Raw genomic sequence first — 25,734 nt, 5'->3', positions numbered from 1 at the left:
CAAGGCCAAGTGCCGGGTCCTGCACTTCGGGCACAACAACCCCATGCAACGCTACAGGCTTGGGGAAGAGTGGCTGGAAAGCTGCCCGGCCAAAAAGGACCTGGGGGTGTTGGTAGACAGCTGGCTGAACATGAGCCAGCAGTGTGCCCAGGTGGCCAAGAAGGCCAACAGCATCCTGGCTTGTATCAGGAATAGTGTGGCCAGCAGGAGCAGGGAGGTGATTGTCCCCCTGTACTCAGCACTAGTGAGGCCGCACCTGGAATACTGTGTCCAGTTTTGGGCCCCTCAATACAAGAAAGACATTGAGGTGCTGGAGCGTGTTCAGAGAAGGGCAACGAAGCTGGTGAAGGGTCTGGAGCACAGGCCTTATGAGGAGCGGCTGAGGGAACTGGGGTTGTTTAGCCTGGAGAAGAGGAGGCTGAGGGGAGACCTTATCGCTCTCTACAACTCCCTGAAAGGAGGCTGTAGTGAGGTGGGGGTTGGTCTCTTCTCCCATGTAGTTAGTGATAGGATGAGAGGAAATGGGCTCAAGCTGCGCCAGGGGAGGTTTAGGTTGCAAATTAGGAGAAATTTCTTTACGGAAAGGGTGGTCAAGCATTGGAATGGGCTGTCCAGAGAGGTGGTGGAGTCACCATCCCTGGAGGTATTTAAAAGATGTGTAGATGTGGTGCTTAGGGACATGCTGGTGGACTTGGCAGCCTTAGGTTTACGGTTGGATTCGATGTGTGGATTTGCTATCAAAGGTCTTTTCCAACCTAAATGATTCTATGATTCTGCTGACAAATCTTGTTTCATGAAGAAATACCTCATTGAGAGAGTCACGGAAGAAGAAAAATGCATTTCACAAAAGTGCAATTTTGTGACTTGATGATTATGGGTTGTCTACACTATTTTAATCAGACACATTTATTTCTTGTGCTGTATAGTGTCTTCCAAGTTCTACAGTTCAGGACTCTACCGGGCACTGGACACACAAATACACACAAGCAAAACTGTAGTTTTACGCCTCTGATATTCTCCTAGCAAGACGCTTAGGCAAGTCAGCTGCAACAAAAATAAGCCTACATGAGCCCTTTTTAGGCTTAAAGTCCTGTTGCATGGTGAAAATACCGCCTGAAATTCTTGTTCAAAAGGTTAAAGAGGTGAAAAAAGTTGCAGGGTTTTTTTTTTTCCCCCTTTTTTCTCCCCTCCCCCCCCGCCCCCCCCCCCCCCTCTCCCCTGCAGCTTCTCGCTGTTTCCCCGCATTTCATCATGCAGCTGCAGCCAGCGCCGGGAGCCGCCACTGCAGCACGTCCCGTGTGTCCCCCCCCCCCCCCGCCGTGTGTCCGTCCCCCCCCAAACTCGGGTTTGGGGACAGCCGGACGCGGTTTTTGGGCTCCCCTCTGCCTTTCCCCGCCCCTCCGGGGCAAGGGCGAGTTGCAAGGGAGGTAGCTTTGCCTAAAAACCCACCCGCGCAGCGGCGAAGGGGGAGCTCGGAGGAGTCCATTTTAGCGGGCCAGCCCTCGCCCCGCTCGCCCCGCGGGTGGGTGCGTGGGGAGAAGCGGCAGCACCCGGGGAAAAGGCGGGGGGGGAAGGGGGGGGACCCGGAGAGGCCGGGCGGCGCCCGGCGGGGGTGGGGGGGGAGCCAAATCTGGGAGGCGTGAATCATCCCACAAATACACGCTGAGAGCTTGTGGCAGCAGAGAGCAGGGTTTGGGTTGGGTGGTGTGTGTGTGTGGTGGTTTGGTGGGTTGTTTTTGTTCCCCCCCCCCCCCTTTTTTTTTTTTTTTTCTTTTTTTCCCCTCCTCCAAAAACATGGCTGAAGCCGGGACGGGTTTTTTAGAGCAGCTGAAGTCTTGCATCGTCTGGTCTTGGACTTATCTCTGGACGCTGTGGTTCTTCATCATGCTTTTCCTGGTCTACATCTTAAGGGTGCCCCTGAAGATCAACGACAATTTAACCACAGGTAGGGGTGCGATCATCCCCCCGCTGCTCCCCCCACCCCCCCGGGGCTGCTCCCCGTCCCAGGACGGGGAGCAGCCCCGGGGGGGTGGGGGGAGCCCCTCCATGCCCCCCTCGAATGCCAGGGCGGCCATGCAGCACGTCCGAAGCAGCCGAGGGTCCCCTGGACCTTCCCCCCCAGCCCCATTCCTTGCTGCTAGGGGTGGGTTTTTATCAGGCAGTTTTTATCTTCTGCTTCTTGACTTGGTCCAGCTGACCCAAGGGGAGGGTTTGTAGGTTTTCCTCCTGGACCTGGGGAGCTTTTGAAGGAGTTGGAAGCTGCGGAGATCCCAGAGGGTGCTTTGTGGTGCGCAGGGAGAGCTGCTGGTGGGTCATCCCCTCTCTCCCGCCTCGCTTTTTTGGCTGGAGCAGAGGGATGCTGCCAAACACCCCGCTTGGTCCCTGTGCCAGCGGTCCTGCTTCTGCCCGCCCGGGTGTAAGGGCCGTAGTAGCGCTGGAGGAGCTTCTCCATCTCCTCCTCCCTGCTGTGAGTAGAGGTAAAGAAGTCCAGATGACTTCCAGGAGTCCATGGCAAACTGTGGCCGTGCCCTAGCTGAAGTTCGGGAGGTGTACTTCACATGGATTTTCACTAAAGGAGGCGACATACCGATTTTTTTTTGACTTAGAAGGCTCTTCGAGAGAAAAAAAAAATCCCATATTTGATTTTCAAGTAGTGGCTTAAGCTATTCATACCGGTCTTAAATAGCAGCACTGCTGTTCCCCCCCCCCCCCAATGTCATGCTTTTTCTGTACTTTTGAGAATAACTCCCGAATTTCAGGGGCTCGAGCAAAAATGCGCAGCTCGTTCGATTCACAAGCCTAAGTCAGGATCGACCAAAAGTAATTTACATCTCATATGCACCTGGTCTCAATTCATTTCCATAACAGGCTTATCTTCGGTGTCGACCAAGCAAATATGAAAATACAGACCCATCTTTAGCTGCAGGGCAGTTCATTCTTTTCGGGAGCTTTCTTAGGAGCAGGTGGCATATGCGTGTATGAGGGATTCCAAAGGAAAATGAAATTTTTGGAAAATTCTTGGTTTCTTTGAAGGATAAAAAAGGACTTATGATGGGGAATATGCTTGGATTCAGGCAGTATGTGGAGTGGAATTAATATCTTTTCCTGTATGGTTTATATTATACTGAAGCACTTTTTAACAGGATTAAAACTTTTATTATGTTTCTGATAAAAATTAGATATCAGCTTACTCTTCTGGGTGATAATAAATAATACGCGTGCAGGTTTGCTGGAAGATTATCACTGTTGCGATGGACTTTGCTTTGACTGTTAAGACTCGCTAAGGCAGTATGCCACTACTACGCTGAATCCGCAGTAACTTATGTAGTGTTAGCCAGTCTGAACCGGGCAGTAATGTCTTTATCTTGAAATTGCTTATTTTTCCTTCCTATCTGCCGTGATCTTTTAATTTTTTTCCCCACGCACCGAGGAAGGCTATTTGTTTTGGGGGCAGACGAGGTGTAACCCATGCAACATCGCTGCTCATGGGAAACCGAATGTTATCTGAGCGCTCTTCAGGGTCTTTCTGGCCTGTTCTCATTTGATAAGCCTTTGGCAAATCCAGCGTCAAAGAAGACTTAAAAAAAAACCCAAAAGATTGGCATACTGCAGTTTTCACTTTAAGCGTAGACAGTAAACACAATTAAAACCCGCTTTTAAATACAGTTTTGGTCAAACTTTCTCAATATGTCTTTGAACAAGTACCTGCTTCTTTTGACATTGCTGCACACTGCTTAGAACAGGATGTAATTCTTGTTGCTTGATTCTTAATGATTTATGTAATACGTAAGTCCCAGGTAAACATTGCAGGCCACGGTTGTCAAGCAACAATGTCAGAATGCTGAGTTACGATCACTTCCACTATTGAAAAAAAAATTGCAGGCGTCCACCTGAGACCTAATAAAACCCCTCTGATTTTTTTCCTGAGTTTGAACGAACTAATTCTTGATGCACTTCCTCATTTGAAATGTTACTCCAGCCGTCTTCAGCTGAGTCATTTTGATTTTTGTTGAAATGTCCCAAAATGCACGTGAAGTGGCAGTATGAAATCTGCAAATCGGAGAGGTTTTCACACCTGTGTGTTTTAAAGCATTGAAGAGGTTAAAAAGGCTGAAGAAATTACCAGCATGTCCCAAAGTGCATGGGGAAAATGAGTTACCAGGGACGAACACGAAGCACGATACGGCCTTTATACATCGCCCGCTCCTAAATGGGGTTTATTAAAAAATCAGCACTGGCAATAACATGAGGTTGGTTTGGTTTGGTTTGGTTTGGTTTGGTTTTCAAAGCTTTTGTGAACGGATTAAAAACAATCTGATTTATTGTGGGTTTCTTTTTTCCCCCACTTGATCACAATGGGATACTGTCAGTGGGTAAAAGTTGCTCATAAAGTACCACGGCAACTGGCCCCAGATGTGATACTAATCAAATGGATCTCAGTGACATGAAAATAAAAGTATAAACGTTGCTACTAAAACTTCTGCATGATGTAAAGAAATAATGAGGTGATTAAAACCAGTGACTGGGCATTTTCCCAGAACAAGCCGGATCTGTTGGTGAGTTGAGGTCGAACGAACTGGTTTTCAGTACCACCCGACGCAGGCTTAGACAGCCGGTAAGAGAAATGCAGCTCTGCAGGTACGATTTGCACCTCACGAAATAGTGATTTTAAAAGGTTTTAGCTACTTGGATCAAACATCTTAACCCGAGTCCACAGTGGGCTGCTGTGATACGAGACACTAGTGTGGCATGTAAGGGAGAGTGCCTGCCAGAGGCACTGGAGCTTCGTACTGTTGTGTGATTTTGTTTTTCCATGCCTGATGTCAATATTTTTAAAAGGAAGTTGAAAAGCTGGAGAAGATAGTGGAAAAATTATTTAAAGGCTGGAGAGAAGCATCAGAGTAAGAGATTTTGCTTGGGAGGTGACTAGATTACAGTAAAGAGGGGTTGTCATGGGGGACAAATAAAGGGCAGAGATTTTGCTTGGGAGGTGACTGGAGTACGGTAAAGAGGGATTGTCATGGGGGAGAAATAAAGGGCCTTTTAATCACAAAAAGAGTAATAAGAATTGATGACTGGAAGCAGAGGGCAAACTCAATGCAGTCATAATCAAGCATTAATTTTTAACGAACCGTGGATCAGCTGCTAAAGGAACCTTTGGGTTGCCCATGTCTGAAAGTCTTCAAATCAGATGGCGAAATACGAGTCACTGGCGTTCATACAGCCTGAAATCGGTTTTCAGCGAGGGCTTGGGCAGCGGGCTGTGCAACGGCGGCCGTCAGAGTAATTAGGGGTGGTTTCACCAAATAGTCCAGCGGTCACTTCTAGCTGTAAGTTTTATTAAGATGAAGCGTGGAGCCTTTTTTTGCCTCTTTTGATGTCGTACAGATGTGCACGCCCCGAGCATTTGGTAGCTCTGCTAGTGCAAGTCAGTCATTCTGTGTGTTTCTTTGGGCTTCCAGGCTTGAAAGTCCTCGCAGTTTGGGGCAAGCGTAATTTCAGTGTCCTCAGCGGAGTAGATTGCTGTGATATAATCAAAGGGAAATCTGGTCTGTCATATAAAAATACTCATGGTAAACCTTATTGTGGTGTTTCATGGTTTTTTGCATTTTATTGAAGCTTGATGTACAAATCAAATCATAAAATCCTTTATGAATACAAGTGTTTAAACTGTTACAACTGTACCATATACCGTAGACAGGAAGCAAGAGAGGAGATTTAATATGCCAGGCTAAAATATTAAATACAGAATAAGTAGTTGAGGAAGCGAATGTTATCATCTTATTCCGAAATAATTAAAATAGACATGGTTATTTTATACAGCATGCTGTATTTTCCTCCCATGTTGGCATTTGCAGGATTTCTGAATGCCACATTAATCTGAACTAAGACACACCTCTTCCAAAAATGTGCGGCCCTGCTTGTTTTTCCTGACATAACGGTTTGGCTTTCTAGTCATATCCTAAGAAGGAGAAAGTCCCAGAAGTTAAAGAGTTTCTGACCATTTTATTTATCCTTTTGAAGCGCAACAGGAAGATGGATTTAATAACCGGAGCATTAAGCGCAACTGGCTTGTGACGAGGCGGACAGGAGAAAACCTTTGGGTTGCTGAGGGTAGAGGAATCAGAAAACTCGATTTCCTGAAAGTGTGAATAATAAATATACGGGTGTGAGCGCTGGGTTGAATCTAGCTCTGTCAGCGTCTGCAGAGATACTGTGGGCTTTCAGCGGGGCATCGCGCTTCAGCTGCGCCGGGCAGGGCCCCGTACTGTTCCCAGCTGGAGGTCTGGAGAAGGGAGGGCTGGAAGCCCACCGCGTGAAGGACATGTAACGCTGTCCTGCCGGCCGCCGAGGGTCGGCGGGCCCGGGACAACCGCGGCGGGAGGACGCAGGCCGCGTCGCCTCGCCGAGGAGCTGGCGGCTCTGACAAAGCTGTGTTCTGGGGAACGGGGCGGTTTTCTTCATGATGATTTTTTTTTTTTTTATGCCTGTTCAGACGTTCCTGCTGAAATAATTGCCTAGAATTGTAATTAACGTGGGATTTGTGACCATGTAGTAGGCCTCTCTTAGGGGCCAGAGCCTGCAGCACGGGGCGCGGGAGAGGGGAGGAAGGAGGCCGGTGCGCGGCAGCGCCGGCAGGCCCGGCCAGCGCCGGGTTACGCAGGCACAGCCGGGGTCTGTGCGTGCGCGGGCAGGAGGGTGGGCAGACGTGCTCCAGGTGTCCTCTCTGTTCCCCCTAAGGTTAGGAGAACACCGCTTTCTCTTCATCCAAGGGTCTTTCTGAAGACACAAAGCAGAGAGAATTTTAGGCAGCCAGATGCTACGGTGATCAAGGACGTGGACCTGTTGGAGCGGGTCTGTAGGAGGGCCACCAAAATGATCCGAGGGCTGGAGCACCTCTCCTACGAGGCCAGGCTGAGAGAGTTGGGGTTGTTCAGCCTGGAGAAGAGAAGGCTGCAGGGAGACCTTATTGCGGCCTTTCAGTACTTGAAGGGGGCCTACAGGAAGGATGGGGAGAATCTTGTTAGCAAGGCCTGTTGTGACAGGACAAGGAATAATGGCTTTAAACTAAAGAAGAATAGATTTAGACTGGATATAAGGAAGAAATTTTTTACAATGAGTGTGGTGAAGCACTGGAATGGGTTGCCCAGAGAGGTGGTGGAGGCCCCATCCCTGGCAACATTCCAGGTCAGGTTGGACGGGGCTCTGAGCAACCTGATCTGGTTAAAGCTGTCCCTGCTCACTGCAGGGGGGTTGGGATAGATGACCTCTAAAGGTCCCTTCCAACCCAAAGCATTCTGTGCTTCTGTGATTCTATATCTGGTCCACCTCCAGTGCATTCACTGATGAGTGCATTGCACAGGCTTCGAGAGGAAATGGGCTTAAGCTGCGCCAGGGGAGGTTTAGGTTGGAAATTAGGAAAAATTTCTTTACGGAAAGGTTGGTCAAGAATTGGAACAGGCTGCCCAGAGAGGTGGTGGAGTCCCCATCCTTGGAAGTGTTCAAAAAACGGGTAGATGTGGCACTTCGGGACATGGTTTAGTCTAGCCTACCCTTGATTGGCTTAGAGTAGACTTGGTAGTGTAGGTTAATGGTTGGACTGGATGATCTTAAAGGTCTTTTCCAACCTAAACGATTCTATGATTCTATGATTCTAAATAAAGCCAAGACCACTCCTGTCTCCTTGAACCCTCATTTTACAAAAACTATCCAGTATTTAACCAAGCAATAAAGCTGGGTATGATTCTGTAAGCAGAAATACTGCAGGAAATCAAGAGATGGAGCACCCCGCTCAGCTTTAGGCTATGCTGTCTTAGGGTGGTGGTTGCTGTCAGTGAAGCTCATCTCATCTTTCTGATCTTCCCTTTCCGGGCTTCCCAACCTTGCAGATCCATGCTTGGTACCGGTGCAGCGTGCTCCAATAGGTTGCAATGTGAGAAATAAGTAACTTTTCATTCCCATGGTCTCAAATTCAAGCAGCAGCAGAAAACATTTGCCTGTTAGTAAAATTTAGCTACTGGTCACTTTTTTTCCTGCTGGTGATATTTGGCCACCCGGATTTGCATGTGCACAGGCCTACGGTGCTAAACCACCCTTAGGGCAGAAGGTTTTTTGTTAGCCAGGGACCTGCCCTCCCTGGGCCAGGGAGCATGGCCGTGGGCGCTGGTGCTGGGGCTGCCGGTGCCTGTGCGGTGTGCTTGGTCACGGTAGCCACCGTGCGTGTTCATGGTGTGTTTGCTGTGATAGCATCTTGACAGCACAGTCAGGAGGTATAGTTACCCCTCATAAATTTAAGGCCGGGAAGGTAATCATGAGGGTTGGCAAACATTAACCTGACGAAGGCCAGGGAATTTCAAATGGATTGAAAACAAGTGAGCAGCTGCTTTTGAGAAGAACCAAAGGACAGTTATTTTATATTCGCGGGCTTGCTGGTAGTTGCTTGGCCTTCTTTCAAAGTCATCTGCCACCGTTGTGATGGGTTTCCCTGGAAGCGTCTGCTGTGTGAACTACAGAAGCGAGTGTGGTGGTGTGACCACAGAAAATCTGGAGCAAAATTCCTATGCCACCAAAAGGAGATGGAGAAACTCATAACTCCCTGCAAGTGCAGTGTTGAGGGTTGGGGTTTTTTTCTGTATGAGCTAGGCTGTTGAAAGTAAAATTTTAAATACATGGCCACTTCTGGCAAGGTCAGCATTAATTCCACATATGGATTTCACAGAATAAACCATATCAGTTACATATAGGTAGTTTGCCCACTGACCCCAAATCACTTGTCTTTGGATTTTCACGTTTCTGAGGATGTAAATGAAGTCTTTCCTAAATGCTGATCTTATTTTTCTGCAGTCCTAATGGAATTAAACAGTGTTTTGTTTACTGTTAAACTCCATCTCCAGTTGTATCAGTTACAGCACTGTGAAGCATTCATAGTGGCTGCTGAGCCTCCAGGCAGGGTTTGGATGTTAGAGGTTTCTTTGGTCCGCCTTTTTGCGTTTTGCCAAAAATTAGTTGTTAGCTGGATATAGGCTAATATTTAAGAGGCTATTATAAAACAGATTTTAACCGTTTTAAGCACGTGTATTTTCAGCATGGTACGCTTGGAAACTCTCCCTCTAATTTTTATGGAAAAGAATACAATGTGCATGAAAGTAGTGTGTTATTTTTGTCAAAAGTCTTTAGAGATGAAACTTGGGATTCCTGTGGGGGGAAAAGCCCTAACAAAACTTGTTAGATCAGTTCCTGATGGATGCAGCGTACCATGATACTTGTTTTCGACAAATTTTGGTATTTCTTCACAAGTTTTGATTTTTTTGATGGAGCTTAATTTTTCAATCAGCATCACATGCAGGAAACTGAGTGCAGTTTGTAGCAAATGCAAGGTTTTCAGAAAATACTTCTTTAAGAAATTGACTTTCATACTACAAAAGCTCTAGAAGATTTGCAGCCAGTATTTCAGGGGAAATGTGTAAGCCAGAGCCTTCAAAATAATACTTGATAAAATCTTGAGTGAGCTTACTGTAACACTGGCTGATATGCAACCATGGAGTTGTACTGCCAGCTTCTAACTAAATTTAAATGTCCTCTGTGTGCTGATGGAAAATCTTCAGAAGTGTTCCTAAAACTACGTGTATGTAGTGGGATTTTCCCAAAGCGTCCGCTGAGTGCCCGGATAAAGTTAGCCTGAAAGAACGTAAGCCCTGTTGTTTTCACAGAGGTAGTAGCTCCTAATTGCCTGAGCAGCTGCGAAAATACTACGATTCTAAATTAAAGGAAAAATATAAAATAGATTTTTTTTGGTGGTTATTTTGTAAGCAAAGCAAATGTAAAAATCTAGATCGTAAATTTACATTTGTGAAAGACGCAAGGAATGCTAAGTGGTGTCAGTGCCTAAAGGACTGAAAAGATGGAGAAATACATAATTCTGTGCCAAAGCTCTACATTAAGTGAAAGACAGAAGGACGTGATGCCTGCCTTGAGAGCAACGCCTAACAGGAATTAGGAGGCTGATGCTGGATAAAACAGGGGGTTTGTGGGGAATGGTACGCCTATGTTTTAAAATGGATTCTGAAAACTGCAGCATCTCTGAGGGGAACGATGCAGAGTCTAGCAAAAACACATGGCTAGCATAAAGAAGCTCAAAGTGTTTATCTAATCACAGAGAAGCTGCAGAAGCAACTTGAATGGTAGCTAAGGAGGAGCAAGAGCTTTAATCTAGTTGACAAACGTACAGTAAGCTTCCTAGATATTTGGAGTTAAAATGCATGTGCTACACTTGGCAGAATTGGGGCCAAATCATCTGTGGTCCTGAAGAAGCAGCCTGGCTGTGAGACGTGCTGCTGGCAATGCTCTCACTTTAATAGAAACAAAGAACTGAGAGGTGGTTGCTTACACTGTAAACTATATGGTGGGAAGAAAATAGCAGGTACTGAAGTAACCTTTAATATAAGGGAGACAAATCTTACAAAAACGGATGGCTGCAAGCCGAATCCAGAGGAATTCACATGCAAAGTATGTTTTTAAAGGAGATTTTTGAAGATGTGTGTGTTTGGACCCAGCTGCCAGGGCAAGCAATGCTATAGCTTTGGCAGCTTTGGCTGTCGTGGTATTAAGACCGTCAGTGTGATGAGGATTGCCAAACTCAACAGAGTGGGAACGGGAGCGAAATCTAATGGCCTATGACAAACAGGAGAGCTGACTCGTAAAAATGCTATCATGTTGAGATTAAAAAACCCCAACAAGCAGCTGGAAGCGATTGCTGGTGGCGTGCAGGTATGTTGTGCAAGCACAGAGGCTCTGGAAGTCCCCAGATGTGCCAGGATGTTTGTGGATGTGCCAGACTGCCGTCCCCACGGAGTCCAGGGTTTCTGTGCGCAGCTCGGTCAGCTGGCAAGCTCTGTGCTTAAGGGAGAGTTATTTGTCTTGTTGGCAAGGGGTAAAGCAAATAAAACCACCTAAGTGGTGACTTACATTGGACGACCGAGCAGTTTCTTCTGGACTTAAATCTACAGAAATGAACATCACTGTCAGAAAATGGTGAAGATAGTGTCTTCTGTGCAGCGATCACAAGTCAGGATTCAGCTTTTTTATAACAAGGCTAGCTGTTTAAGAAGGTATTTTATACATCCAGATATCTGTTGGTATGTTGAATACGACTGAGAGTTATGTTAAACTGTATGGGGAGAACCAAGGCACAGGGAAGTGAGACCCCGATCCTGCGAATCTTTAATGGCGTGATTTGTTCTCCAAGCATAGGTCCAGGGGTTTACTGCAAAGTTAATTAATGGGCATGAATTCTTAACGACTGGGGCGTAAATGGTTTGCCATGGTACTGCAGGAAGCCTGTAGCAAAACTGGGGATAGAGCCCCCCGTTTCTTGAGTCCAAAGGCAGTTTTCCCTCTTGTAGTTTGATGGTCACATCTAAGTTTTACCTTTTTTACTGGGGCTACTTCAGGAACATATTTAGGTCATTTGTCAAAGATTTTAAGATAAAACCTAGCATGGTCCCGTGGCCAGACTGTGGGGTGCTTGTGGGGACGTGGCTCCTGCGTTGGCTGTTAAAGGGGGTGTCTGAAGGCCCCTTCCACCTGTTTTTAAATTAGCTCTTTGTGGCACGGGAGGCATCTATTGAAAGATTGTATTATAAACTCCTGCTTGTCCTCGTGTCTGTGAAGTGTCATGTGGACCGGTGATGCTGAGTAAATACTAATGAGTGAAAGTTGCTTTGTAAACTCCCAGCACAGGCTAATTGGATCTTTTTTTGTGTTTCTTAGTTGGGCATTGCAGAAGGGCAACCAATTTTAACACCAAGAACACTAAGCTTAAGCAACGATAATGCATTTAAAGACAAGAGTTAATGTCGTGCTTTCAGCAGACAGAACAAACAACTTGTTACTGTTAAGCCTGAGGAAAGGACCTAAATTCAAAGTCCAAATCAAAACTCGCCAGCTGCTGTGAGAAGACAAAGATTTATTATTGTGGAGTCTAAACTGGAGATTTATCACTGCGGTAGATTCAATGCTTAAGCGATTAAGTGCACTTAAATATACCAATTAGAAGGATAAAAGCTATAGGGCAAAAATGAAATGCAGTCATCATAAGAGTCTTCTTCTGCAGTGTGCCAACTACAACCATGAGATATAATTTCCAGCTCACTTTCTAGAAATAAACTTGGCTTATTAAATGTCAAGCCTGTTAGGTTGATATGTTAGGTCTTGTGCTCAGCGGCAGGACACTCAGAGATCAGATTTAAAGCATGAGAAATGTTACCGTCGTCGTCATTTTATTTTGTAAGGCTGCCATTTATTTCTCAAGAAGATGTGCTTGTAACCTGCGAGTGCCGTAGATGTTCATCTTCACGTACCTAAATGTTTTGACGGCGCTGCCTGTATGTTTTATGCTGGGGACTGAAAATTGTTTACAGCGTGGCTTGGTCTGGAGCAAGGTTATATGATCTACTAATGCACTTAATCTTCCATGTGAAATTTCTCTTGCTATTTTTAATTCTGAAGTGAACTTGATAGCAGCGTACCCAGCCTGGTATATTTTACACAAAGCTCAGCCTGGAGTCCCAGACTAGCCATTTCCTCAGTTTTTGGAGACAAGGTTAAACCAGACCCCGTTAGGAGAGGGCGTGCAGCTGGCCTGTCGTACCCTGCGCAGGGGACGAGGGGACGGAGGGTCCTTGGGTGCCACTCAAGCCGCTTCTCCAGCAGAAGCCGACCTTGCGCAGCAGCGGGATGCTGCAGCCGAGCTGAGGAGCCTTCCCTGCTGAGGGAAGGAGCTGAGGAGGTCTCGTGCAGTGCTGCACTGATGCAGAACTACTGCTTTTAGGAGCCAGAAGCATCTCCTCAATAGCGCTTGACTTCATGGATTTAGCTGCCCACTCAGAGTAGGCTCCTGTACCGTGCTGCGCCGGGTGGTATAGGAGTGCCTTCTGGTCCCTCTGTCCATCCGTTCAGCTCTTTGGGTTAGGACAAAGGAGGAGTGATACAAGCACAGGAGAATCTCCTATAGTAAATATTGTCCTACATCGTCCTAACTTGGATCTCCCTCCAGAAATCCTTGTCAAGAGTCTATGGTTTTAAAGTGCTGATCGCAGCTGTGTTGTCAGCAGCCCCAAAAGCTGGGTAGTCTTGGGGGGATGCACAAGCCATGAGGAGCTCTCATTAGCTCCAGGACTTCTGAAGATGCCCAGACTGCAGGATTTGCCTAGACCTGGCGAGTAAGGGTTTGGCCTGTGTTACAGTCGGGGATGTTTTGTCAGTGGCTCCGCAGGAGCCAGGGTTTCCACCCTTGATGTCCTAGCGTAGCTCCCCTGCCTCCTGTGAGGAGTAGGTAGGAGCTGTGCCGTGTGGGACGAGAGAGGCGGACGGGGCTCTCAGGGTCCCTGGCTCCAGTCCTCAGCCATATTTTACATTATCTTCCCATAAATCACTGCATTGAAAGATATTTCTGGAACTTGATAGCTCTGATGGTTAGAAACCTTGGTCTTACTCCATCCCAAATGTATTCATGGCTGGTTTGCACGCGTTTGTCCTCATGACAGCTCTCTTCTTTACCTTCAGAAACCGCACCACCGCCATGAGGACCGGTTCCCAATGCATTTGTATTGGGTTTTCCCTCCTCATCCTCCCCTTGTGAGGTTGGGTCAGTTAGACTGTCCTAGCCTGCTCTCCTAAAATGGCTGGATGTCCTTGATCATACTAGTAATACTCTACTCTTTAATTTTCTCATCCATTTCATAATGGGGTAACCAGCGTTGTACATCGTACGCCAAGGTAAGGCTTTGTTAACTGCCTTATGTAGCGTAGTAATCTTCCTTGCCTTCCACTGGAAATATTTTGCCGTGTAGGCATATGGTTAAAATTGCCTTTTTTTGTGGCGGTATCTCCTTGGTGGATCGTAGCAGTATGTGGCCATGTAGTAGGTGTGGACCCGTCACGCCAGCTGACCAGCTGCGAGCAGAAACCCTTGCTGGTCCCTTGCCCTTTGCACCATTAACTTTGATCCAGCTTCTCTGGCAGCTCATAGCAGCCTCCTTCTGCACCCTTCTGGTTTTGGTAATGAAAATACTCAGTAAGGTTCGGCTGACAGCTCCATGGGCTCTCCCCATGGCCCAGTGCTCCCAGGCAAGCTGCAGGTTTCTCAGTCTCTTCCAGTTCCTCCCTCCTCCCCATGTCTCCTGTTGTAACTAACTTCCTATGGCGCTGTCAAATACTTTAGTGAAATCTAGGCGGTTTAGAGCTACTCATTTTTCTTGGCTGGAAAACAAGCTATTTTTAATAAAGAGACACATCTGGTTGGTCTGGCATGATTTATTTATTTTGCGTTTTATCCAATTTTTCATTTACCTCCATTGCTTAATTTATTGTTATCTTTAAAATTCTGAAGTTTCACATAGTGCTGCTCTGTCAGTAGTGCAGCAGCTTGGGTCTGCATATTAAATATAGAAACATGAGGTATTCTGGCATAGTTTGGGGAGTTTAATCAGTTTATTAAAAGTGTCTTGATGCTGGGCTTGATTTTTCAAATGCCACTTCTTTCAGTAAGATGATTTATGTATATTCCCTTCATCTCACACTCAGCCATGTCTTGAACGTGTTAAGCTCTTTGAATTATGTGTCTGTTTCTCCTGTCACAATATCTCTTTCCTTGCACACACTTTTATTATTTTTTTACTCCACATTCAATGGTTTTGTTCCCATTCGAAAGTGAAGTAAGCATTCACTTTGTTTTGGGGACTACTGTATCCTATTTCTTACCTTGCTGTCTCATGATTTATTTTTTTTAAGTAATCTTACTGGGTTGCTGGGTTTATTTTGATATATATTATGTGTTTTTATACAACTCCTAAGGTATAACTCAGTCAGACTTTTAGTAGATACAAGTTTATTTCTATGCCTTTTGTCCTCACCAAAGCAGAGGGGAATCTTTGAACATTGCAGGTCTTGTGGGTGTTACCTGTACGGGGCTGGTGTTGCTTTATTTTAAAGCCTTGGCTGATAGATTGGTGTCTATGACGTAGAAATGGAATTTAACTTTCCATGATTATTTTGAGAAAGTCTGTGTTGCAGTTCTGGCCTCCTTGAAGCGGCTGGCAAAGCTCCTTCTGACCCTGATGAAATGACTGCATTGCCCCAAGAGTTTTTTGCTGTTAGGTCCTGGTAGAAGAGGGTATTTAGCATGGATGACTCCCAAACATCCCCCCAGCAATTTGAAATAAGTCTGCACATTCACTGCCTTCCTGTGTTTGGAACTTCATAGGTCTCAAGAAACTGAGAACTGATAGCAGTGCAGGTTAGACAGTATGAAATAAAGATATTTTGTGAGTATTAGGTGTTAAAAAAAGCTGACTCTCTAAACCTAAACTGTGAAGTTTCTCGGGTGCTTTTATGTTTAAAGCTTTAATCAGTTAATCTTCCCACACATTTTTTGAAGTTCTTGACGTTGCAAGATAAATTTTCAGTTGTACAAGGTATTGTAATCTTTCTGACAATATGACAAATTTTACATGACACAAGCCAAACCCAGTAATTATCAAATCACTCGGCTGAAAATTTTGGGTGCTTCAAGTACTATTCTGCTGTCTTCTGTAACTCAGGTAGATCTAAAATTCCCAATTTTTCTGCAGGGCACATTCAAGCTGGCAGTGACTGATTATGGAACAACATCCTTATTAGGCAACTGGTTTTATTTAGGTTTCTGAATAATTATCTATTGCTGTCCCCCTTGTGTTTGAGGGTCTAGGTCTATAAATACACAGCTCTACAAGTGCTCCGTCAGTTGGGATGCAGAGTCAGCGATGTGCAGGACCCGTGAGCATCATTTGCTACTTTCCTTAGGTGAGCTAGTAGTGCAGGCTTGGAGTAAATATCCTATAGGATCTTCACGACAAGTCTGTTCTTCCCTAGGTACGGTGGAGTTCCTCTTACTGGATGGCAGAAATGCGTGGGTCTGTCCACCCCTATACTCTCCACTTTACTGCAGGGCTGTTAGGGGCCATTTTGTCTGTTGGTGCCAATGAGACGGGCTGCCGGTCGGTTATTGTAAGATGGCTCCGTTGCTGTAAGCGCTGACCCAGCTTGCTTCATCGGGAGGGCAGCTGCCGCCCGGGGATCACCCAAGATGGTGGCATCTCAGATCGTCCTGAGTTGTGACCCCTTTGCATCTTTGCACTGGACCTTTAGAGCTACAGAGGAGTCTTTGGTTTAGCCCAGGGTGAACACTGGACACTTTCTTAGTTTCTTTTAAAAAAAAAAAAACCCACCCGAAAAGCAGGCACAGAGAGAATCCACAGAGAGCTTCTCTGGCCGTTGAGCTCCCTTACATACACAGCCCCCTGTAAACTGCAGTCGTCCTCTCTCCGACGTGCACGCACGTGACCCTTCTGCACAGCCACAAAAATCAATAATAAACAGTAAATGAATAACGAAAGGCCTGCCAACCAAAATCTCTCTTGTTTAATTTTGCATTTCTTCTCCTTTTCTAATCTAATGTGACAGAGAGGTGTTTAAGGGAGCAGGATGCCGGGAGCAGTGCAATTCTATGAAGCCTTTTCTGAGAAACGCCTTTGTTTTAGGAGCGAAGGGGCTGGTGGTGTCCGGGGGGGCCGACATCCCCTCGCAGGGCCTCGCACAACATTGCGGGGGGTCCTGGGCTCAGCCCTTCGAAAACTTTCTCCTTGCATAAGCACCAGAAACTCATCACGTTGACGGAGCAGGTAGTGATGTGTCTTGTGCAGGATGGGCTCTGCAGTTCTCTGGACGTATATTTATTTGTATACGGAAGCTGTACCGTATAGCTGTGCCCTCACCGGCTGTACCCCGTCCCGCCCCTTAAATAAGGGCTTTGTCCCCTTCCTTTCCCCGTCCCTCCTTAAATTTTTACTTGCCATTGGTCTTTAAGGTGAAAATAAATTGGTATTAAAAGTACCTTCTCTGTTTCAGTTTATAGCGTTAGTTTATTTGGGGTATGTATTTTAAATGCGCAGACTGGAATTATCTCTACAGGGCAATGTTTTCAGAAGCACCTGTGGTATTTCATCACCTAGATGCTTTAGTCAGCCGTTAGTTTACTTATTAACATGTACTTGTTTATATGCGCTTTATAATAAGTGTAGTAATAAACCAGAAAGTGCTTTGCTAACTATAAGAAAATCATTAAATATCTGATATACAATATAATATGTGCATCTATAATAGCACAATATCCTTTTACTGGTACGCTAGTGTAACTCTGTACTGGGCATCATAGCCGTTGATTTTGCAGGAAGTTACGCTGTCAGTTTGGAATAAAAGTTAATGAGAGATGTCAGAACACCGTAAAAATAATAATAAACCACAAATACATGCCAGTTCAAACAAATTTAGTTACGGTGTGTTTGGTCTCTGTGAATGCTGTAGTTCAGCAAGGGGAATGTTGGCTGACCTGGGTCCTCAACATTGTTCTTAAAATATGTGTCTCTGTGGTTGGGGGGTCGCAACACTGCATGGCAGTAGATGGGAATGGGAATGGTCTGAAGTTTGAATTCTGTTCTTAATTTATAGTGAACAAAATAAACTGTGTATTTATTTACAGAGATCGTTAACGATACCATTTGGCATCTTGCAGTGTAAGTTTGGTAGAAGGGATTCACTGAGTTTGTTTATGAAGGAGATAAAATTGTATTTTGGATTCAGCAGATGTTTATCATGCAGAAGACTAACTGGAAGCCAATGCACTTGCATTTGAGTCACTTCCATTTCCTAGTGGTTGCTATTCAGATGGGAACAGTGAGATTAGACTTTAATTCTACACCATTGGTTTGTAGGTATTTTTTTCCACTTGTCTTTGCTAATTCCCTTCTGGCCCTTTCCTTAGCGCTTGAGCTGGGCCCTGCAGCATGCCTTGCCTAGGCTGCCTTAAACGGATTTTGCGTTTGCTACGCAGTAATGTGGGCAGAAGTGGAAAAGTCCACGTTCAGTTTACGCACTAGAGGGCATCCTGTTAAAGACGCAGGAGGCCTCCAGGGACAAGGAGAGGTGGCTGCGACCTGTGGGAAGCGTAGTCTGAAAAATCCTTAGGTCCGATTGTGTGTCAGAGACCTAATGAAGGGTCGCCATCGGTTTCCGATAGCGGATGCATGCACACACAGACACAGCCCCATGCAGCAAACTTGTGAATGTGGTGGAGCCCCTTCACACACAAGCAGAGATCCATAACAGTTATTATATTGCATCAAATTATCCGCAGAGGGAAAGTATTAAGCTGAACACAGTCACGTGATAGGTAAGAAATACAGTTGTAAGGCCATCCTACAACTGGTGTAGCTGTAAGGCAGAGTCACGTCCCACCCTTGACCTTCAGAGGTCTGCCTGTGAGGTGGTCCTCTAGATTGCTTTTACAAGGTCGGATGAAAGATGAGGTCCTGCACTTCGGTAAATTGAAGCAACAATGGTGCCTGCAGTAAAGCCAGACTATCTTAAGTAGGACAAAAAGTGGAAAATGCAGGACTAAAAGACTGATTGTTGACTTAGGATGTCTCATATTTGTCTTCCTGAAGCAATTAGTGCAAAATAAGCTAGACTTTTCCCAGCTGCTTTATGTTCTTTCTCTGGACTGCCACTGATATTTTGTTTATGCACAATAGCATCATTTAAAAATATGAGTATGTAGGTGGTTGCAGCTGCTCAGAGAGTTAAAAAGACTATTCAACATCCGGTGCCTCTGGAATACCACACGTCTGCTTCACTGGGGTTTTATCCATGAGTTTATTCAGGGAGTTTCAACTAGACTGGGGCTCTGGTGACTTGTCTTTGTACAGCTGTGTATTAAATGCTAGCTCTCACCTTTATGTGATCTATCCAGATAAATGTAAGCGGCAAAAGATGAAAAATAGCATTGCAGGTATGGTTTAGAATAGGTTGCAAAGTGCCAAGCAGGTCTCTGTGTTTTGTAATGCCAGGTCCCCAACTGCTTTGTGGTTATTAAATTCATTTCTGTGTGTGGCTTGTTTTAAGTGAAGGACTACCTCAGCTAAGGAGACTTATATGAGGCATACTAGGTAGAAGCAATTTGAATACTTAAAATTTTTGTCTGTAAAGTATTTTTGGAAGAGCAGTCTCAGCTGTGATGTGTTTTTATGACAGATACTCATAAATGGAACAAAAGTAGTTTCTGGTGTCTATCAAGGCAGCAGCTTAACTGAGATTTTCAAGAGATTTCAAACAGAGGATACAAGAAAACAGATTTCTGTGGTGACCAGCAACTCACATTGAATGTCAAGGGCATAGGGATAGGTGTTCTGTTCCAGTGAGTCATCCCCTACATCTCTTCACATAATATATTATTTCAGCCTTGTCCTCTCTTGCATTTAACATGGTATAAAATAGCATGTTAACTGAAAGAGCAGTGACTTCTAAAGAATAGCTGCCTTGGTAGACAAGCCCTTGGCCCTTCCTTAGCTTACCACGTTTTCTAATGCCAAACAACAATGGCAAGGTCAGAAGAATTAAAAGAAGTTTTTATGTTAAGTTGCTTCTTTGGAAGTACTTTGAAAAGCTAAATTTGTCCAATTGTATTGTAACATCTGAAGCTGAGAACATACAAGTGAATGTGAAATACGAGTGGGGCTTACTGTATATTTTGCATGAAAAACAATTCTTCATATATAAAGCAAAGACCAAATAATGCCCGATGTGTGGATTTATTTGTCAAGTGTTACCCAATATCATTTTAGCGTCAAGTTCTCATTTGCTCTCCAGATCTGAAATGAATGATAACTTCCCCACTCCGTCTCCGCCTGTGTTTGAATTTAGTTTTCTCTTGTTTCAGCCATGTCCCCACGGCCCCTTCCCAAATTGTGCACCACGTGGAGGAACACGGACAATGATATGGAAAGGATTCAAGATCCATGTTTCACTTTCTTTTTACAATTTTAAACCCAAATTTAGGTGAAAAGCTTTTAACATCTAGTTCTGTGGGGAGAGTGAGAACATAAAGCTTCCTTTCCATACTTGCATCCTTTGTGAAACCCTTGAGGAGCCATCGCAGATAACGCTAGCATCTTTGCTAGCATACGTTTCAATTTCTTCTACTCATGCTTGGAACTACGTTGTCTGCTTTCCTGGGAAAGGTCCTTTGAAAATAAATAGTCAGGAAGGATGGGGTTTAATTGTCAGGAAAGTTCACTTCTAGTGATCAGACGTATGAGGTCAGTGTGTTGTAGGGGAGAGTGGGAAATGATGCTTAATAAGCTGGAGACTGGCGTCCAGAGATTGCTGAGAAGCAGTGCCTTCATTACCAAACCAGTGATTTTTCTCTGTTTCTCCCTCATGTGATATAATGAACACCTGTTTGCAGAACTGCTCTAAAATCTTAGTGGAGGCAAAATCTTGACATTTTTTCTCCAAAGGCAAATGAATCCCTGGCTGTTACATAGCCCTGACCTGGGAGTATCGAGAGTAAAGACCGACTGAATCATGGTTAGATTTCATTCAGCGTGAAAGCCAATGCACTTGAAGCTTCCTATGGGAAACACCTCATCGCTGTTGCCCACCTGACTTTTGCTGCAAACCAGATATACATCTGGACAGATGTGGCAAGACAAAGTGGTCTTGGTTAGCTCAAGCACTTTTTCGATAGGGTGGTTTTGCTTGGTTCTGGTTGTGGCCTCCGTCCCTCAGGCAGGGCTGGCGCGTGGGTTGGCTGCTGTGCTGTTACACCAGCAGACCGTTGGGGGTTACCCCAGGTAGGGACAGCGGTGATGACAGGCGTGCGCAGTGAAAAAGCACTTAATGCCTGACCTGCAGCCAGAAATACCTGTTGGACCACAGCCGTAGTCTTGCTTTTGCTTTTTCAGAGTGTCACGTAGCTGGAGAAGGCGTGACAGATTACGCTGCTAACTTGGCAAAACAGTCTCCTCTTCAAGCATAATATAATGGATGCTGAAAGCTTCTTCCAAGTTAGTCTGGAAATCATCAAACAGTTTCCTGTTATCTGTAAAGCAGGGGTTTTAATGTGTTCTTGATATTTTTGAGCAGTGTTGGGGTTTTTGTGGGTGCTAGTAGGCTGTGCTCCAGAAACTGTGCAGAACATTGAAACCTCTGTGGTTTCAGAGCATTTCTAGTGTTGACTTAGGGGAGGTGGGAGGTTGGTTATTTTTTGGGGAGGTGTATTTTTTTTCCCTGAGAATAGGTAATACCAGATGCAGCTGACAATGTAAAGTAACTCTTCATGAGCAGGTGCCAATCGTAATCTGCCTCTCCTTCTTCATCTGTAATTTACTTTCACATGCACGTTTGCCACTTGGCTTTCCTTTTGTTACTCTTCTGGATAGTGTTATTGTAATTCCAACTTTTGAGTTTTGCTAGTTCATGACTTCAGCATCTTTTTGTAGTGACCGTTGCAAGTAAATTACGTGTTTAGTGAAAACCTGTTTTCTTGTACAGTTCTCAATTTGTCCCTTATTTTATTGAATGGCTGCTTTTTTGCAACTCTGCTTCTTTATTCTACATGAACTTACAGTACCCCTTCTCCTTTAACTCTTATGTGACCTAAATGATACTGAAACAATACTGATTTTTTTAATCTTACAATTTTTATTGCCACTGCTACATGTCCCTCTACGTTTGTTTTTTGGATAGAGTGGTAGTATTCATAAAGTATAGGAGATCTACAATATATAAAAGAGATTATATATTTCATATTCTTTGCCATTTCTAACATTGTGTTGGTTGGCTAGTTTGGAATTTTTTTTTGTTTTGGGTTTTTTTTTCTGGCTGTGGCTGCAGCTGTTCATGGAGGGAGGGGATTCTGTTGAGCCATGTACAGCAGCGCTCAGATTTTCTGCTCAGTCTGTTGCTCTGTATGAGGAAAGAAGAAAATGTAGTCGTTGTGTTTTAAATTTAGTAACTTCTAGTAATTTTGATGATTACTAAGATCACTTTTCCGATTATAAATAAACCACATTGTTTAAAAATATTTTTTACTAGACTGAATTCTGTCCCAAAATTGGAACAGGCTGAGGAGAGTTTGGGAAAGAAATTATGGTCAAGTTTTTGCATTCTTAACTGTAAATGGAAACAGAAGGGCATTGACTGACCAGAAGCTTTAATTTTGTAGCTCTTGTAGTTAATGGAAAACATTACTTACTAAAAATGCTGTCAGATTTAGTTTGTCATGCTTCGGAGGTTCCTCTGGAGCTCTGTAGGTGGTTGAAGCCTCCTGTCTGATGCTCCTTGGGCAGCCTGGGGATTGCTGAAAGCTGGATGTGAATACGTGTTAGGTGTCCTCTGGTGCGAGAGAAAGAGGTAACCCAGCGTCTTTGTCACTGGGAGAGTAAGGCCAAGCTGGCAGACACTTGAGAATAACCATGGGTTGTTGCAAAGCCAATTACAAGTCATTGAAAGCAAAGTCTGAGGAATTCAATGTCTTTCTTGTCCAAATTGCTAGGAAAAGGCTGTAAAGTTTGACGAAGGAGCAAGGTGGTTAGCTGAGCTGAAGGAGAGCTTGCCAGGAAAAAAACTCAAATCTGGTCACTGCTTCTGTAGCTGTCCTGAATCCACTTACTTCCATGGACTGAATTTGCTGTACAGTTTATTTACACTACTTGAGAATCGTCCTTCTTTTTACATAATTTTGCCAAGATTTATGAATTGAGGAGAGAGAGAGTATGTGGCAGACAGGAAGGCTATTGAGGTGAAGTTACTGATGTAGCTGAACATGAGCAGACTGGTGGTTTGATGCTCTGGGCCATATCTGCCCTGGAAGAGACTCACTGTTTGCTCTCCTCTGTGCACCATGTGGCATCTCTCTGTCTGTGCACGCTACATGGGTCTTACACCTGGGAGATGGAAATGAATCTTCTTCCAGTGACTGGTCATTAAAGACAATGTATGTGTTGGGGTGTCACTTCTGAGCTCTCATCCGAGGGCCAGAACACCTCTCCTGTGAAGACAGGCTGAGAGGGTTGGGGTTGTTTAGCCTGGAGAAGACACCAGGGAGACCTTTCATTATATAAAGGGGGCCTATAAGAAAGACAGAGAGACAGTTTTTACCAAGGCCTGTAGTGACAGGACAAGGGGCAGTGGTTTTACATTGAAAGAGAGTAGGTTTAGATTGGGCATAAGGAAAAAATTGTTTACAATGAGGGTGGTGAGACCCTGGAACAGGTTGCCTGAGAAGTTGTGAATGTCCCATCATGGGAAGTGTTCAAGGCCAGGTTGGGTGTGGCTTTGAGCAACCTGATCTAGTGAAAGATGTCTCTGCCCATGGCAGGGAGGTTGGACTAGATGATCTTTAAAGGTCCCTTCCAACCCAAACCATTTCATGGTTCTATGATCCTGAAATCATCCTCTTTGAAAAATGTTTACAACACGATGCCAAAGTGTTTTACAGTGTTGGGTAATTACAGATAATTGTGGATGTTAAAAGTTTGACATTGTAAAGTCATACACAGGAATGTTTCACCCATAAGGTCTTGACTGTATGTTGTGGTTTTGACTGTTTAATTTGTGTGACGTAGACATTTGATGAATTTTTCCATTACTAATTTTCTCTAAAGCCAAGATTAAAGACCGTTTATGCACTACTTGCTATTTCTTTTATGGACTTGGAAGAGTCCATAATCTTGGAAAAAAATTCCAAACAGTAGGTGTGTTGTTTGAAAAATCGCGCTCCTCTTATCTCAAATCAGTATGTAGGGCTCTCTTTTAGATTACCACATATTTGCGTTCTTTCTGCTGTTGGTTTGTTAACAGTTTTTCATCTTCAGCATTAACCAGAAACAGAAACTTAAGGAATCACTGTTACATTTTAACTAGTAAGTGAGAAGCTCAGGAGCTTTTAGGCATGTTTGTAAGCATGTGTGAAATACCCCTGTATAAAGTTATGAATTCCATTCTGGTGTGTGAAAACCATTGGTAGTTGTGTTCTGGTTCACAGCATTTCTGTCTCAGCACAGATGTGATACTTCATGGACAGTCAGGGCCAGAGGAGATTTTCTGGCACAGCAAGGTACAGTGTGAACTCAACAGCTTTTCCGTACAACTGCAGCAGTTTTCTGCCAGCAAGGCCCCTGACTTCAGAAGGTCTCCCTTTGCAATTAGGCAGAAACCAACCACACTGGTGAGCCAAGATGGATTTCTGCTCTGTGAACTGCATGGACAGCAAGAGAAAAGCCTTTGACGAAAGGAGATCCCATAGGAATAGAGGCCTTTTACCCTAACAGACAAAAATCAGAAGAGGCAAGAAGGTTTGTTGGGATCTGGGGTTTTGGGTAAACCCAGGGCTTTAGGATGGGATAAGCTCCAACTGGTAGGGTGTGTTTGATTTATATTGTTTTTCAAGGTAAGACATTTGTGACTAAAAATTTTGTTTTGTTTAGCCAGTTTCTTTGGATAGATTTTCCCATGTAAGTACAAGTAGGGCAGTGGGACATCCATACCCCTTCTCTGGGAGACATCCGCCTTAAATACCTGGGGGCTCCAGGAGGCTGTGTCTTGAGCCCTGGGTCTGTGACCACTGGAACCTGCCAGGAATGTGAGGTGAGAGCCTGTTTATTAGTGACGACAAATAAGTTTTCTGACGGAATCTAACTGCAGAAATAACCATGGAGGCGCAATTGCTTTTCTTATTTAATATCCTCTTAATACTGCCTTGGAAGGTAGATAACCTTGGGAGCTCCATGGCCATGGAGATGAATGTCCTCTCCTCCTCAGAGTACAGCAGGTACTCGAACAGGGTGTGGTCTGTGGATGTGTAAGGTCTAGACAAAGGCACAGATACTGTTTTCTGCAAATACTTTCTGTCAGGTGCAGCGTATTTGCTAAGAGAAATCCTGTTCTTTCCACTCAGCAAACCGTGGTGTCAGCGGGGTAGCAAATGCTGTAGCTTGGGAACATCAGACATGGTCCATGATTCTGCCCATGTTGCCTCTGTTAAGCCGATTTTAGAAAACGGTATATTTATAACTGTCTTCAACCTTTTAATGGAGTTGAGAGATACAGGTCATACCATTGTATGTTTTGATTACCACTTGTTTTTTTACACAACTTATTTAATTCCAGGGTGACATTATCCTGTTACATTTTTTTCTGAATGGTCTGACCTGCTCACAGTGGTGTCAGTAGCTGATTTCTCACTGGCTTCTATAGGTAAAAGTTCATGGCAACATGAATAAAAGTATGTTTTCGTGTTCGGTCATGAATTTGTGGTTTGTACCTAAGTTGCATGTGTTTTTGAATAATTTTGTATGAAAAATAGCAGCATAACTTTTATTATTTCACATACAGCCTATTCCTACTTTTTTAGTAGAAAGAACTTAAAAAAAAAACATGACAGTGAGCAAAGCCAAAGTAATAATTCAGTGGAAGGAAAGAAGAAATATAGCAATTTAATGGAAATTTATTTGCAATAGTATTTCCTATTTTTTCCTCTAGCTGCACACAGTAAGATACATTTAGTCAATACGGTATCTTATTACCTACAAGATCCTTAAGTGCAGTGGAGAGATTCATCTGCTTTTACATGATATGGCAGGAGCACTTTTTTACCAAAGTGTAATGCAGTAAGCAGGGAAGCAAGGAATAATTCCTGGTTGTGACCGAAATTGCCTGCCCAGACTCATGGGGTAACATGGCCTTGGCACTTACGAAAGCTTAATTTACAAAACTTTAAAATTTGAACCTGACACTTCAAACCTGACATCTACCCTTCCTCACTACAAAACACATGTACCTTTACTTACCAGTGCTATG

At 44.4% G+C, this 25,734-nt stretch overlaps 1 protein-coding gene across 4 annotated transcripts in view; it reads left to right on the top strand.

Annotated features, from left to right (window-relative positions):
- The first annotated feature begins 1,794 nt into the window (after nucleotides 1-1,794).
- The window catches only part of ST7 (suppression of tumorigenicity 7), a 159,775-nt gene continuing 135,835 nt past the window's right edge, over nucleotides 1,795-25,734 (top strand). For 3 of the 4 annotated variants that reach the window (XM_075727865.1, XM_075727864.1, XM_075727866.1), the window contains exon 1: nucleotides 1,795-1,945. In XM_075727865.1, the coding sequence (XP_075583980.1) occupies nucleotides 1,795-1,945 (151 nt within the window). The remainder of the gene's footprint in view (nucleotides 1,946-25,734) is intronic. The other variant, XM_075727867.1, reaches the window with a different exon arrangement.

Source organism: Pelecanus crispus, chromosome 1, assembly GCF_030463565.1.
Source record: "Pelecanus crispus isolate bPelCri1 chromosome 1, bPelCri1.pri, whole genome shotgun sequence".
Taxonomy (NCBI): Eukaryota; Metazoa; Chordata; class Aves; order Pelecaniformes; family Pelecanidae; genus Pelecanus; species Pelecanus crispus.
This window is presented reverse-complemented; position numbering and strand designations above follow the sequence as displayed.